Source organism: Poromitra crassiceps (genome assembly GCF_964638095.1).
Source record: "Poromitra crassiceps genome assembly, chromosome: 13".
Classification (NCBI taxonomy): Eukaryota; Metazoa; Chordata; class Actinopteri; order Beryciformes; family Melamphaidae; genus Poromitra; species Poromitra crassiceps.
This window is the reverse complement of record NC_139644.1, coordinates 41926169-41940959: the sequence shown is the minus strand read 5'-3', so window position 1 is coordinate 41940959 and position 14791 is coordinate 41926169. Positions and strand designations below refer to the sequence as shown.

General features: G+C 44.5%; 1 protein-coding gene across 1 annotated transcript in view; it reads left to right on the top strand.

The window, feature by feature from the left end:
• The first annotated feature begins 438 nt into the window (after positions 1–438).
• The window catches only part of LOC310787306 (homeobox protein Dlx3b-like), a 14768-nt gene continuing 415 nt past the window's right edge, over positions 439–14791 (top strand). The window contains exons 1-3 of the mRNA XM_083648691.1: positions 439–907; positions 7801–7985; positions 12037–14791. The exon at positions 12037–14791 is cut by the window's right edge and continues 106 nt beyond it. Of these exons, the coding sequence (XP_083504817.1) occupies positions 565–907; positions 7801–7985; positions 12037–12444 (936 nt within the window). The 5' untranslated portion in view covers positions 439–564 and the 3' untranslated portion in view covers positions 12445–14791. The remainder of the gene's footprint in view (positions 908–7800; positions 7986–12036) is intronic.

Below are 14791 nucleotides of genomic sequence, written 5' to 3'. Positions count from 1 at the left end.
CGAGGCTGTGTATCTGCATGTGAATGGGAGGCAGCACCAAAAGCTAATGCGTAAACACTCCTTATCACAACCCCATTATGCACGACTTTCCCCTCTGCGCTTCATCTAAATCTTCAGCTGCGCTGCATCATGTTGACGTGTGGGCCCGCAAAAACGTCGAAATATCTCTGGGTATAAAGTTAGAGACTTTACAGGCTGGCCGACTGTTTACGCGCTTTGGTGCAGGCCAGAGGAGAGGTTTAACTGGAGGTTTCTGTGGGGAGCAGAGGGGAGCCAGACAGGCGACAGTCGGGCCCGTCTTGGCCCCGGGGCAGAGGCAGGGAGCGGGGGAGACGAGCCAATGAGAGAGCGCCATCCACTCCCTCTGCGCTGCCCTGTAATTAGGAGCTGTAGTTGGGTTGGGCGCCGCCTCGGTGGACAGCCTGGCTGCTGCGTCAAGGGACTTTGGCTGCGCCTGCTCATCTGCTACACTTGGAGGATTCCTTCCTGCGCGCTGGGAACAGGCGAGCCACATTCCCCCCATAGCTGACTTTTCCACAAAAACCTCTCAATATAAAGTCGAACATGAACGGGAGCCCGGTGTTCGAGGAGAAGAAGCCCTCCCTGTGCGCGGCTGGGAGCTCCATCGCCGCCGCCAAGGACTCCCCGACTCTCCCGGAGTCCTCGTCCACCGACATGGGCTTCTACAGCGGGCAGACGGCGCACCACGGCCCGCAGGATTTCTACCAGGCGCAGCAGCCGTATGCCACGCAAGCCATGAACCCGTACACCTACCACCACTACAACCTGAACGGGCTGGGGGCAGGAGGCACCTACCCAATCCCCAAGACAGAGTACCCATACCCGCATGCGGCGTACAGGCAGCACGGGGGATTCAGGGAGGTCCAGGCAACGCTGCAGGACGCCGGTAAGCTTTCCAAACTTTTTCATAATCAAGGACCCCTAATTTACTCCCCATTAGGGCCACACATTTGAGGAGATTGTCTCTCTTGGAGCCAAATCTGAGAATATTATCTTTGTTGTTAAACATGAACTTTGTCCACATTTCCTGAATTGAGAGATCAGTGACATGATCAACATAGTCATTAGCACATTCTACATTCTATCATTCTATAATATTATTTTATCATAATGAAGTTTAACAATTCATCTAGGCTATTTGCTGTGGACGTCATGGAATACCCTTAAGGACTCCTGGTGGTCGCCGAGCCACACGTTGAGAACCACTGCACTAAATTCATGCATCTGATATCATTTTTTCAACCAAAAAAATTCTGTAGCAAAATTGAATCGATCTAATGACTGCAGTGCCAATCCTGATGTGTTGTTTTGGTAGGCTACACATATTCCCCGCCTGATCTTTGCTCTTCATATAATGAGAAAATTATAGCCTACGAATCAGAGAGTATAGTTGCCATTGTCCCCGACGAGTTTTACGCACGGGAAAATGTAGCTAGTCGTTTTCCTTTTGTGCCAGTGGTCAAAGTTTTCCACTGTTCGGCCTAAACTGTGCCACGATGCGCTTTAAAGGAGTTTACTCTCTGCAAATCTCACTTTACATTGATTTGATAATGATATGGCATTAGCTGAGGTTTATCTAGATTCTAGAATACCTTATAAGCTTTATCACCATAATCACTGAAGGAGTTCCAGTAAGCTGGTCACCATATAGTTCCCTGACTCTATAAGAGATAACAACTAAAAGGCAAAGCTCTGAGAATGGTTTTTCACTTTAACAAAAAAGACAGAAGATGTTGGTGTGACTGATGAGCTCATTCATACAGATGAGTTCTAAGCCTGGAAAGACAGGACAGTTTGGGAAGAAAGTGCATTAATTCAATGTAGGTAAATTAGACCACATTTAGGGTAAACACGTGACTTATAAGCCTATCTGCCTGTTGCTCATCATAGTCATTTATAAGTCCATTCTCAGTTAATTATTGATAAGGAAACCGAGGGCATGACTATAGGACTGGAGCTATCAGCTGTAGTTAGTGACCTTTCAACTTAACCTCCAAGGGACTGAGTTATTATGTTGCTGGTGTGGTTGAGCACACACACAGGCTAGGCTAGGCTCATGCTACACACACACACACACACACACACACACACACACACACACACACACACACACACACACACACACACACACACACACACACACACACACACAGGCTAGGCTAGGCTCATGCCACACACACACACACACACACACACACACACACACAGGCTAGGCTAGGCTCATGCTGTCTGCATAGTTTGATGTAGCCTAGCTATGATGCATTTCAGAAGGATGCTAAAGGAATATTACAGTGGTACCATGTCATGATAAAACTCACTGCTGAGTAGCCTATATACCACTAACACCCCCCCCCCCCGCCACACACACACACACACACACACACACACACACACACACACACACACACACACACACACACACACACACACACACACACACACCCACACCTTGGCAGATTAAAACATCATAAAGTACCATAACATCACTATAGCAACATAAACACGAATAGACTCTAGGACTAGCGTATAGGAACATTATATTGACACCGTAGATCATAGGAGATTTAAAAACAAATGAATAGGCTATTATAGGAATATTTTTTAGACAATTTATTTATTTATTTATTTATTTATTTGTACCTTCAGAGTTATGAAGGGAAGGTGTCTGTGAACAACAGGTAGACAAACAGACTTGACAGACTGGTGCACCGCTTTCTGACATTCCAGTTGGGAGTTGACTCGTGGAAACGGCCCCGGGGGACTTTGGCCCCCGGCCACGCGCCCGCGCCCGCGTCAGGTGTCACGGCATGTCAGGCACTCTCGCGCACGCGCCCGCGTACAGTCTCCCGACGACAGCTGCTTATCACGCGATGCTGCTGCTGACACGCCCCGCATGCCTGCAACCGACAAATAAACAAAATATGCAATATCAAGGCTAAAAAAGTAAATAATAATACTGAAATAAAAGAACATAGGCTATAGGCTATAGACTATACAAATAAACACATGGTTATCAGCCTAAATAAATAAGGCTTTAGCTGAATAAATAAAAAGTCAGACAGATATGCTACATAGGCTACGTTGATGAATTGATATCATAAATCAATGTATAGGCTATAGGCTAAGCAAATAAAAATGCAATAAATCAATCAATCAATCAATCAACCAATCAATCAATCAATCAATCAATATATGGCCATAGTCCAGATAGATCCTGAGATGTCTTTCATAATCTAATCTAATCTAATCTAATCTAATCTAATCTAATCTAATTAATATAGGTTAATACAATACAATATAATATAACATAATATAAGCAAGCTATTTGAAAACAGTAAAAACAACAGCAATTTGAGCAGCACAGATATTTTAAAATACAAGTAGACCTATTCCTTAAACAATACATACGAGTGTATTAATAGATTTAAATATAATCACTGTCAAATTGTGGTATTGTACTGGTACCATGGTACTGTACCATGCATGCAAGATGTAGCCTATGAAATGTGCAGTTTTTGTAATATTGACACTATTCACCTTCATACATAGGCCTATATATCATTCAAAGACAAGACTTTAATTATGTGTTCTATACATGTCAATAAATAATAATAGCGGTATGCTAAAATGAATGTGTATAGGCTTTGTGTAGAGAAGAAACCAATGTGCTATAAGAAAAACAGGGGAGATATATACAAGCAGGCCTCCAGGCTACATGAAAAGCAGCTATAAATCTCCCTCTCTCTCTCTACACGTCTGTGGGAGACACCAAAATTATAAGTTCAGAGTGCTGCCCGGAATTTCTTTGAAACTCTGGGGTTGTAGCAGCCACATCTATTTTGGTGCTGCAACATCTCTGCATAAAGTGCATGCATGGACCTACCAAGCTGCTATTCAGCACTTTTACAATAAGAGTTAAGGGTACATTAATTAACGGTTAATACTTAATAATGCATGCATAAAAGGCATTACCCTTAGTGAATGTTTATTACCATAACCATAACCATTAACCCTAACATAACCATAAGCATTACTCTAACCCTATCTCACAGTAGCCAGCCGTAGATAGATATCTACGTCTGGTGAACAACTCTTGAAAAGTGGTTAAGGACCGCCTCCCAAGACGAAAACAAAATTTGTGACAGGCATACGAATTGACCAACCACGGACCTCCTTATTTGCGTGACGCAACTTGTGGGTGGTACATTTTGAATGATGCACCAATGCACGGCACGCAGAGAGCCGGACTTCCGCCATGATACTATTGGAGCCAGGGGATTTCCCCTGACAAAACCCGTAAATGCTGACGTGTGATTCAGGCGTTATTATGGATCCCACTGCACTTGGGGGAAGAACACACCTGACGCAGCATTCAAGCGCCAGGATTGGCCAGGCAGGCGCCCATGCAGACTGTTCTGAGTAGCGCACTAGATATTTTCATCTTGCCTCAAACTGACAGCCTATTTGAGGCAAGGTGGCGGTGGATGTGTGATAATAACAGTTACCTGTTATTTTCATTACGCTAGCCTGTTCCGCGTTATTGTCCAAGAGTCTAAACCATTATGTTTATCCTCAGACAATTTGACTTGAGTGCAAGACAAATCCCTCAAGCCCCGTGAGAACAATGGGAAGAGGTAACCAGCGTTATCAAGGTTTTAACGTTAAATCCACGTTACTGTCCTGTGTTCTGGCCATGTATATTTCCCTTTCCCCATTTCACGTTAGCTTCTGAATAGCAGGCATTATCTCCTCAAGTTTGCCTATGGAGCTGCAGATGTCTGCAATGGAATAACGTTACTATGAATACTGAATAGACTAATACTGACGTGTAATGTAGAAGGGGTTAGATCCGAACCTTTGGATATTGTATGCGGGGTGCCGCAAGGATCTATTTTGGGCCCTCTTTTGTTCCTTTTGTAATTAATGATATGCCAGTGGCTGTGCAATGCAAGCTTTTGTTGTATGCTGATGATTCTGCATTGTTGGTCCCTGGAAATGACGTCAGTGAAATAGAGAGCATGCTGAGCAATGAACTGGAAAGTGCCAGAGAGTTAGCCTGGGTAAACCCTAGCCTGGGTAAACCCAGCCTCCACATGACCTCTATGTGCTATCACTCACAAAAAGGCATGGTGTACCTTGGTTATGTGGGGGAGATATGGCAAATAAGCGAAATCCCCGAAAAAATCCCAGACAGGTGTCTCATATTTAGGAGTAGAGCTGTCCTCGAATATTTGGCTATTCGAATATTCGCTCATAATGCTGATATTTGAATTTAAAAATTAATATTTGATTATTATTACAAAATGCTTTTCTTTTCTTTTTTTCTTTTTGTTTTAGATTCCCCCCCCCTGCTCTCCCCAAAATTTCAATAAACCTTTATGGCATGTTATTACAATACAACAATACTGGTGTTGACAGTGGACAGTAATAGAAGATGCCAAATCATTCAAAACAATAAGAATTTTGCTTTTAGGAGCATTGTGCCAGCGTGCAGCGCTGTTCCAAAAGGTGTCAACGTGTGTCGTTGCCTGGGAAACGCACATCCCATAATACAACTGTTTGCATTGCATCCCCATAATAGTATGATGATACTTGGGATGCCATTGCCAACATAGATGTGAACAGGTTAGCTAAAAGTTTAGCGTCGCCAGCGACGCCCCCCACTGTTGCGGTGGGGGTACGTTTCAAAATCCCTCCAGAACTAATTTTCTCACAGTGTTTCCCCTACCATTCTACAGGCTTGGCGGGCCCCCGCCAGGCCAGAATTTTTTATTTTTTATTTTTTGGGGGGTAATCAAATCAGATATTCGAATATTCGGGGAAAACCCCAATAGAATATTCAAATTAAAAAAAATCGATTAGAAGACAACCCTATTTAGGAGTAATACTGGAACAGACACTCTCCTGTGAACCAATTGCTGCTAAAATGTAATCTAAGTGTGCCGGTAAAATGAAGTTTCTGTATCGTAAGACAAGGTCTTTCAAGTTCTCTGTTAAGAAACTTTTGGTTTCATCCGTAATTCAGCGTAATTTTCGTTATGCGTGTTCTGCCTGGTATAATGGCTTGACAGAAAACATCAGGAATAAACTGCAGGTGTTGCAAAATAACATCATTTGTTACTTATTATTATACTTATTACTTATTATTACTCATGTATAGTACCATGAGTTAACGCTGTAGCTTGGAGCTCCTTTTGTTACAAAGGGACAATCTAAAGGGTTTTATAGAGGCTGCAGCTCGCATACACAGCTCAGACGCTGCGCGGCCTCTCCCGCAGCTCAGCTGCTGTGTGGTCTCGCCTGCTCTATTGGCGTGCAAGTGTGTGTGTGTGTGTTTGTGTCCTATGACATCATCAGTGATGTCACCAGTGGGACAAAAATTTAAACAAACAGAACATTGCCTACTTGCTCTTGACATCATTGATGATGTCATGAGATGATTTATGACATTACTGAAGATGTCACAATGCCTCTTATGACATCAATGATCATGCCACAATGCCTTTTATGACATCACTGATGATGTCACAATGGCTATGACATCACTGATGAGATAATTTCCCAGACAAAAATTGAAACAGAGAACATTGCCCATTTGCTCTCTTTTATAATAGACTAGGCATTGAGCGAGCTATGCGCTTGATTCCTAGGCTCGGCCGCTGCGCGGCCTCGTCCGTCCTGCAGCTCACTAAGCTGGCCCTGCAGGTCGGATTCGCAGCTCGGCCACTGCACGGCCTTGCCCGCAGCTCGGCTGCTGTCTTGCCTTGCCTGCCCTATTGGCACGCCCTGGTGATGTCTCCCTCTCTCTCTCCCTCAGTCTCTCTCCCCCTCTCTCTCCCTCAGTCTCTCTCCCCTCTCTCTCCCTCAGTCTCTCTCCCCCTCTCTCTCCCTCAGTCTCTCCCCCCTCTCTCTCCCTCCCTCACCTCTCTCTCCCTCAGTCTCTCCCCCCTCTCTCTCTCTCCCTCAGTCTCTCTCCCCCTCTCTCTCCCTCAGTCTCTCTCCCCCTCTCTCCCTCAGTCTCTCTCCCCCTCTCTCTCCCTCAGTCTCTCCCCCCTCTCTCTCCCTCCCTCACCTCTCTCTCCCTCAGTCTCTCTCCCTCAGTCTCTCCCCCCTCTCTCTCCCTCAGTCTCTCCCCCCTCTCTCTCCCTCAGTCTCTCCCCCCTCTCTCTCCCTCCCTCACCTCTCTCTCCCTCAGTCTCTCTCCCTCAGTCTCTCCCCCCTCTCTCTCCCTCAGTCTCTCTCCCCCTCTCTCTCCCTCAGTCTCTCCCCCCTCTCTCTCCCTCCCTCACCTCTCTCTCCCTCAGTCTCTCTCCCTCAGTCTCTCCCTCCTTCTCCTTCCTCTCCCTCAGTCTCTCTCGTGAGCCTCAGACTGATGACATCACTGATGACATCATCACTGATGTCATCAATGTGTGTGCCTGTCTCTTGTGTGTGTGTGTGTGTGTGTGTGTGTGTGTGTGTGTGTGTGTGTGTGTGTGTGTGTGTGTGTGTGTGTGTGTGTGTGTGTGTGTATTTGTGTGTCCATGTGTAATAGCAACATTCAGAGAAAATTGCCATGAAAGTTGGTGAACAAGCTTGGTTTGCCCTGAACAAGCTTAGTTTTCTAACAAATTATGTTAACAAATTATTATAAGTATTAATATGTACTGTCAATGGTATTAATCCTAAAATGATCCTAAAAGTGATCTTAAAACTATTGTTTATTATATTGAGTGCGTTATTCAACATCTAAACTTCATGTAGTCCTTAAATTACAGCCTCATGTTTTTCTTCCCCCAGTGACAGAGGAACCGGAAATGGAGGTCCGCATGGTCAACGGGAAGCCCAAGAAGGTGCGGAAGCCGCGGACCATCTACTCCAGCTACCAGCTGGCGGCGCTGCAGAGACGCTTCCAGACCGCCCAGTACCTGGCCCTGCCCGAGCGGGCCGAGCTGGCCGCACAGATGGGCCTCACACAGACACAGGTGGGACAGTACAGTGTTGGGAGGGTTACTTTTCAAATGTATTCTACTACAGAATACTGAATATTACATATGCGCTAAAATGTACTTTGTAATGTATTCCATTAGAATACTCAAATGAAGTAACATAGCCTATTGTGAATACTTTGGATTACTTTTAATACTTCAAAATAGTCTTGCTGAGCCCATTTGTCTGAATATGCTATAGTAGAATACACTACATTCAAATTAGGGATGTTCATTTTGAACAATTTCCATAATCGAAAATCGGCAAAATTAACGATCAATTATCGATTATCGATAGCGTAATAATATATATATACGGTATATTATTTTTTTAACTCTGGTCTGGTAATAACGTTGTGCATTCTCGGCCAGCTATAATGGCGATGCCGCTGTGTAGTAAGAATATCAGACACTAGCGCTGTGGCCAGGTAAACAAACATGTTACATGTCAGGTTACATGATGTAAGGCAGGGGTGCCCACACTTTTTCAGCTTGGGAGCTACTTTTAAAATGACCAAGTCAAAGTGATCTACCAAACATATTTATTTATATATATATACAAACTTGGCTGTCACAGCGAGATCTGACTGGCGCACCTGTACGTCAATCAAGTGGCAAATGGGCCTATTAGCCTATCATCCATCCTCACTACGGCACTATGTAAAAAAAAAAAAAAAAATGTTTTTTTTTTTTTGCCCCTCAATGCCATGCGATCTACCACACTACCTTCGCGATCGACCGGTCGATCGCGATCAACGTATTGGGCACCCCTGATGTAAGGCAATCGGCGTCTTCCAGCTTAGCTGACAGCACAAGAGTCAAATCAACAGGCCTGAGTAAATGGCCTGCATTTATATAGCGCTTTTATCCAAAGCGCTTTACAATCAGTAGGTAGTCTACATTCACCCATTCATACACCGATGGCGGCAGGCTGCCACGCAGGGTGCCTACACACCATCGGGAGCAAGGAGGGTTAAGTGTCTTGCCCAAGGACACAACGACAGCAGCTGGGAGGGAGCGGGGATTGAACCGCCAACCCTTGCGTCATTGGCCGACCCGCTCTACCTCCTGAGCTAAAGCCGCCCCCAAAGCCTCACTGAGGTCCGCAGACCGCTGGGTGCGTTTGTTTGTGTCCCCGGCGCATGCCGGTGTGAATTCCCCATGTTTAAAACAGTTTTGTTGGCACAAAGGCCCGTGCTCAGCCAGAAAACTAGAGACTATATGAAGCTCCCCCTCACGTTAGTCGGCTGTGCAATGGAGTGGGGCGAAGAGGAACGAATTCCACCCAAACCTAGTCCGCAAAAAATAAAATAATAATAATAATAATAATAATAATAACAACAATTGATTAAAATTCCACATGATCGATTCAATTCCTTAACGATCAATTATCGATTTTCGATAATTGAACATCCCTAATTCAAATACTAGAGCAGTGGTTCTCAACCTTTTCGGATCAGTGCCCTAACAGGAGTTGACAGTGTTCTGACAGTGTGGTTGAGTCAGTCAGATGTCTCTGTCATAATGATTTACTGCCACATGCTTTAGCACATGCTTTAGCACATGCTTTAGCACATGCTTTACCACATGCTTTAGCACATGCTGTCCTATTTTCTTTTAATCCTGGTCATATGTCTTTGTTTTGATCGCCTTGTGGACTTGATATTGTTGATATACAAGGTCTATAATGGCCAGTGTTGGGCAAGTTACTTTCAAAATGTAATATACTACATTTTACTAGTTACTTTAATTTAAAAGTAATACGTTACTTTACAATATTACTGTCTGTGTAGAGTAACTTGTTACTTATTACACTACTTTTGCATTACTTTCACTGTAATAACAGCAGTAGCAGAATGACATTGCTGCCCCGGAACCACCCCGAAAAATAATTTCAAGCACCTTGAAGTCAGTGTAAACAATCCAAAATTCTAAATGTTATCATTTTCCTTTGTTATTTTCATTTATAGTGGTTATTTGCATAAAATCATTGATTAGGAAATTATTTAAATATGTGCGTTGATTAAAATTTGTTTTTTAACTTGAGTTACTTGACAAAGTAACTTGTATAATATTACTGAAATCCCATAAGTAATAAGTTATATTACTGAGTTACTGCTAAAAGTATGTTACTTTTGTGAGGAGTTACCCCCAACACTGATAACGGCTCTCACACGGGGGCACAAAGTAACTGAGTAAGTCGGAACTGCAAGCACTGCTCTCCTGGGGGTGTCTGGGTAGTGTGGAGGTAAAAGCACTAGCACCGCAGGGCCCGGCTTCAAGTCCCGGCAACGGTACCTCCGGCTTGATCAGACGTTCCTATAGAGACACTGCATATAATAGGCCACGCCCATCACGGGGGATAGCGCTCCATTCACTCCCATTCACCAGCGTCATTTTCCTTGAATTAAACATAGCTAAAAGCTGTTGTGTGGTGGGGCTGCGCAGACAACAAATGTAAAACATCGCCAATTAAAGTTTTTTTGTACTCCCGAGCAAAACAAGGAAGCCATTGAGCATTCGCGAGAAGAAAATGTGGATTTAGCTGTCAAGGAAGTAAGTTGGAGTGTTCATCTTCCATATATATGATCTTTGTGTGCAACTACGTGACATAGGAGAACGCCAGTGCGTCTGATGCCATCTGTCTGACGTTACACCAGCGTTATTTCCATTCATTTAAACATGCCTAAAAGCTCATGTCATAGTATTTCACTTCAGGCCACTGTGTGGGATCGTTTATCCAGCCTTGTTTGGGCAATGAAAAGGGACACTGCTCCAGGCCAACTGAGTTCATTTTCTCGATGTACCTTTCCCTCTCCGTTGGAGGAAGTGTACTGAAATAATCTTTTGACATTATCTAAAAAGAAAAATGTCCAAATCCCTGTAAAACCCCGCAAAACTATTTATATCTGACAAGAGTTCCTCCGTTCGCCCCGGTTAGCCGCGGTTTGTTTTGCTAGCTGCAGTCGTCAGGCAGTGCTTCCTTGTATTTTCCCCCGTCTTGGGCGTGGCTTCTGAATGATGACGCGTTTTGCAGTGTCTCTATAGACGGGTTTCTGTGCAACGTGATCACATAGATGCGCGCGCATCACCGGGGTAGAAAGCCGCTCCACACCGTAGACTGTATGCTCCACACACTTGTTTGAGTTGACTGCTGCCTCACCTGGAAAGCAGACGAGAGCAGCCGAGCGCAGTCAGCCGAGGCGTCAACAAGTCGAACACCCCCGACAGCACACTCTCTGCTGCTTTTCTTCTTCTACAGTTTTGTTTAACAGCGGTTTGTAAACAAATAAAAACATGCATTAGCTCGATGTGTTTCTCGTCATCCTCTGTCCCTGTGATACGCGCGCACCCACTAATGTTTGTATACAAGAAACCTGTCTATAGACCATCAGCTCCGCCTGCTATTAGTCTGCTATTTGTTAGAATAACTTTGTGCAATGTATTGTTTCATCTTGTTATGTGGATATGATATATTGTACAGGTTATGTACTGTACAGTTTGATGTGTCGGACCTCAGTAAGAATAGCTGTAGCATGTTCTGCAGTTAATGGGGATCCTAATCAACTAAAATAAACCAAACTGGACAGGTGAACGGCCAATCACACCCAAAACATAGTCTTGTCTATTTTACTCTAAACAGGTGAGTTATATAAAAATTCACCCCCCGTACGGTTGTTATAAAAGGTGAAATTAGCTATATAGAGAAAGGTGAAATTTGCTATATACTGTAGACCAAAACCGTGTTTTGAACCAGGCCGTAAACATGCTTAATCCTGTTGTAAAGACGTGTGTGTGTGCACACGCGTGTGTGTGTGTGTGTGTGTGTGCATGCGTGCGTGTGCGTGTGCGTGTGTGTGCGTGTGTGTGCATGTGTGTGTGTGTGTGTGTGCACACGCGTGTGTGTGTGTGTGTGTGTGCATGCGTGCGTGCGTGTGTGTTAGAGAGAGCGAGAGAGAGGGGAGAGATAACGGATGCTGGTTTGTACATTCGGGTTTGGTCACCCTAATCTTCACGTGTTCTCAACATACGACCCTGTCCCCTCCAGGTCAAAATCTGGTTCCAGAACCGGCGCTCCAAGTTCAAGAAGCTCTACAAGAATGGAGAGTTTCCACTCGGGGACATCCCCGTGGACCAAAGCCCGGATGCCAGCGACTCCATGGCCTGCAACTCTCCCCCATCCCCGGCCGTTTGGGACAACAAGAGCAGCAACAACAACAACAACAGCAACGACAACAACAACAGCACCAGCAGCAGCAGCAACAAGAACAACACAGTGCTGGATCCTACCAGTAGGGGGCAGGGTCTCTACCAGCCGCAAGTCGATTCCTCTGCAGCATACATGGACGAGTACACGCACCAGAACTGGTTCCACCAGCAGGGGGCGCATTTAGGACTGCCCCACACGCCGTCACCAGCACCGCCGTCTACACAGAGCATGGGAGCGGTCTACTGACCGCCACTTTACGCTAGCACTTTACATTGCTGCTCGCTAACAACATGGCAATTGCGTAATAGTGTGATGATAAAGATGTAATAATGAGGTAATACCATGTAATTACCAAAGTAATAACCAGGTAATAGTTGGTCTTGGGGGCGGCAGATTGCTTGCTGGGAAGTGTTTCCCCATTATTACTATTTGTTTAACCTGGTATTACGTGGTATTGCCAAGTATTACTTCTTTATTATCACACTATTACCCCGCTATTACCATGCTGTTACCAAGCTGTATGTAAAGTGCTACAGACTTTTGGAGTTCTGAACTTCAACTCCAGGATCTGGAGTGGTAGCCTGACCAAAGGAAGACCTGACAATCACCCAACAAGACCCGTGACTGTAAAACCTGTTGCATATGACTTGTTAGATAAAGATGTCAGAACTTAAAAGTCGATATGGGTTTTTGAAGGCAGATGATTTCCCCACCGAATGCTTTCAGAATTTTGAAGCCGATATTTTGTCGATAGTCAATATCTTTAAATGTGACCATTTCCATGCCAAAGAATGACACACGTTCAGTTTTCCTTTGAACATCTTCTTTGCTTCTTGTGAGGGTGGAAGCACTCAAACTCTGGGACACGTTATGCCTTTTAATGAAGAATGAATCTACAGGAAATATAACTGAACACGTCAAAGAATCTTCTATGTTTTCAAAGAAGTCGTACGAGAACAAACAGATCCAAAGGTAGTCATCTTCCCTTACCACGGCGCCATCTAATGTGTACATCCAGACATTGTTTTTGTATAAATGCGTTCATTTCCCATAAAACACAACACTGTGCGGAGAAAAGTAGAGCTCCCCTACTGGCTACTATAGAGCACCGCAGGAGTGAGGCCGGAAGTAGCGTGTTGGAGCTTACGGGGAAAAGTGAATGGGGTTGTAGAATGGGGATTTCACTTAAATGCATAAAATAAGGTCTGTGGTTAACAAAAGATTGTGGGAGGGGTCATTTGTGTTCAGCAGGATAATCTTCACAAACGTGAATCACTTTTATGACTTGTGAAACGTAAGCTTCACGGGGGTCACATTTCTTCCAGTGCTGATCTGGACTACATGGAGATGTGGTACAAAATCAGATGCGGAACCATACGGCCTAACGTTACACGTTATACGCTACACGCTACACGCTACACGCCACTCTTATTTGAACGCTCAAATGGGAATTAGGACAAAATGTCATCATTTCGGCGCCCGTAGCAGCTTGGCTGAGCCGGTGTTAACATGCAGGACAATAAAATGCACCAATGAATGAACGACCTCAGTCACAACTTGGAGGTGCATGTAACCGAAATGTGCCGAAACAAGTTGGAGAAGCGTAGGCATAGATCTTCTATTACTACAGATGATTCACCGCAGGCTCCGACAATTCTAACAGATGGCAGCAGCAAGTCTCCCAAATGGTCACGTGGTCAACCTCTCTCCTCCTGAAGTGTTGTGAGAGGACTTGAAATAGAGATTGTGAGTTCCCAGACTCACAAACCACACATATAAACACAAATCTGCCCCTTGTTAGCTCAATACAGTTGAAACTAAGACATTCCATTTGAAAAATACTTTTTCTAGCCACAGATTTAGCTACTACATCAACGAACTTCAGCTTTAGCTTTAGCTAATCGCTCCCCGCTCACATGAGTTCCTGTTGCCAAATCTCGCGAGAGTGTGTTGCTGAGATAGAGACAGGACAGAACAAGTTGCATCTTCTCCTGATCTGTCTGAAAAATGCCATTTTAGTGTCCGAATATTCTGAAGATATGTGGCTTCGGAGAACGGGCCGAATATTTACTTTAATGAATATGGGGGCGAAGGGATCTGTCATAATCTGAGATCACGTTGACTTTTCTCATTGACTCCAATAGACTCAGACCTGACGAAAACCTCCTAAAGTCTGTGGAAAGCCCTGAGCAAAACCCGCGTGGCAAAATGACAGGAAGTGAGTTGAAGTTGGGCCGTCTTGCTTGAAATCCTATCGTCTTTGGCGTAGGTGCAAAAACGGACGTGACATCTCTTTGTTGCTGTTTCTCTGCGAACACGTCTTTTGGACGTCTCTGTCAGCGATCTGATTCACTTCCCAGAGGTTTGAGCAGTCAATCAGATACCAGCAGCAATGCAGAGCATGCGGTGTGAACGGAGCAAAGAAATACAATCGGTCTGAACTGTCGACACTCGACACGAGTCTTTGTTGTGAGAACTTTGGACGCATGTGAATGAATGATGATCGTCTGTCTGTGCGGCTTCTTTGAATTGCTTATATGCAAATCATTTCAAAAGTCAGTTTTGTTTAACTGTGGTGTACAATCCATTTTGT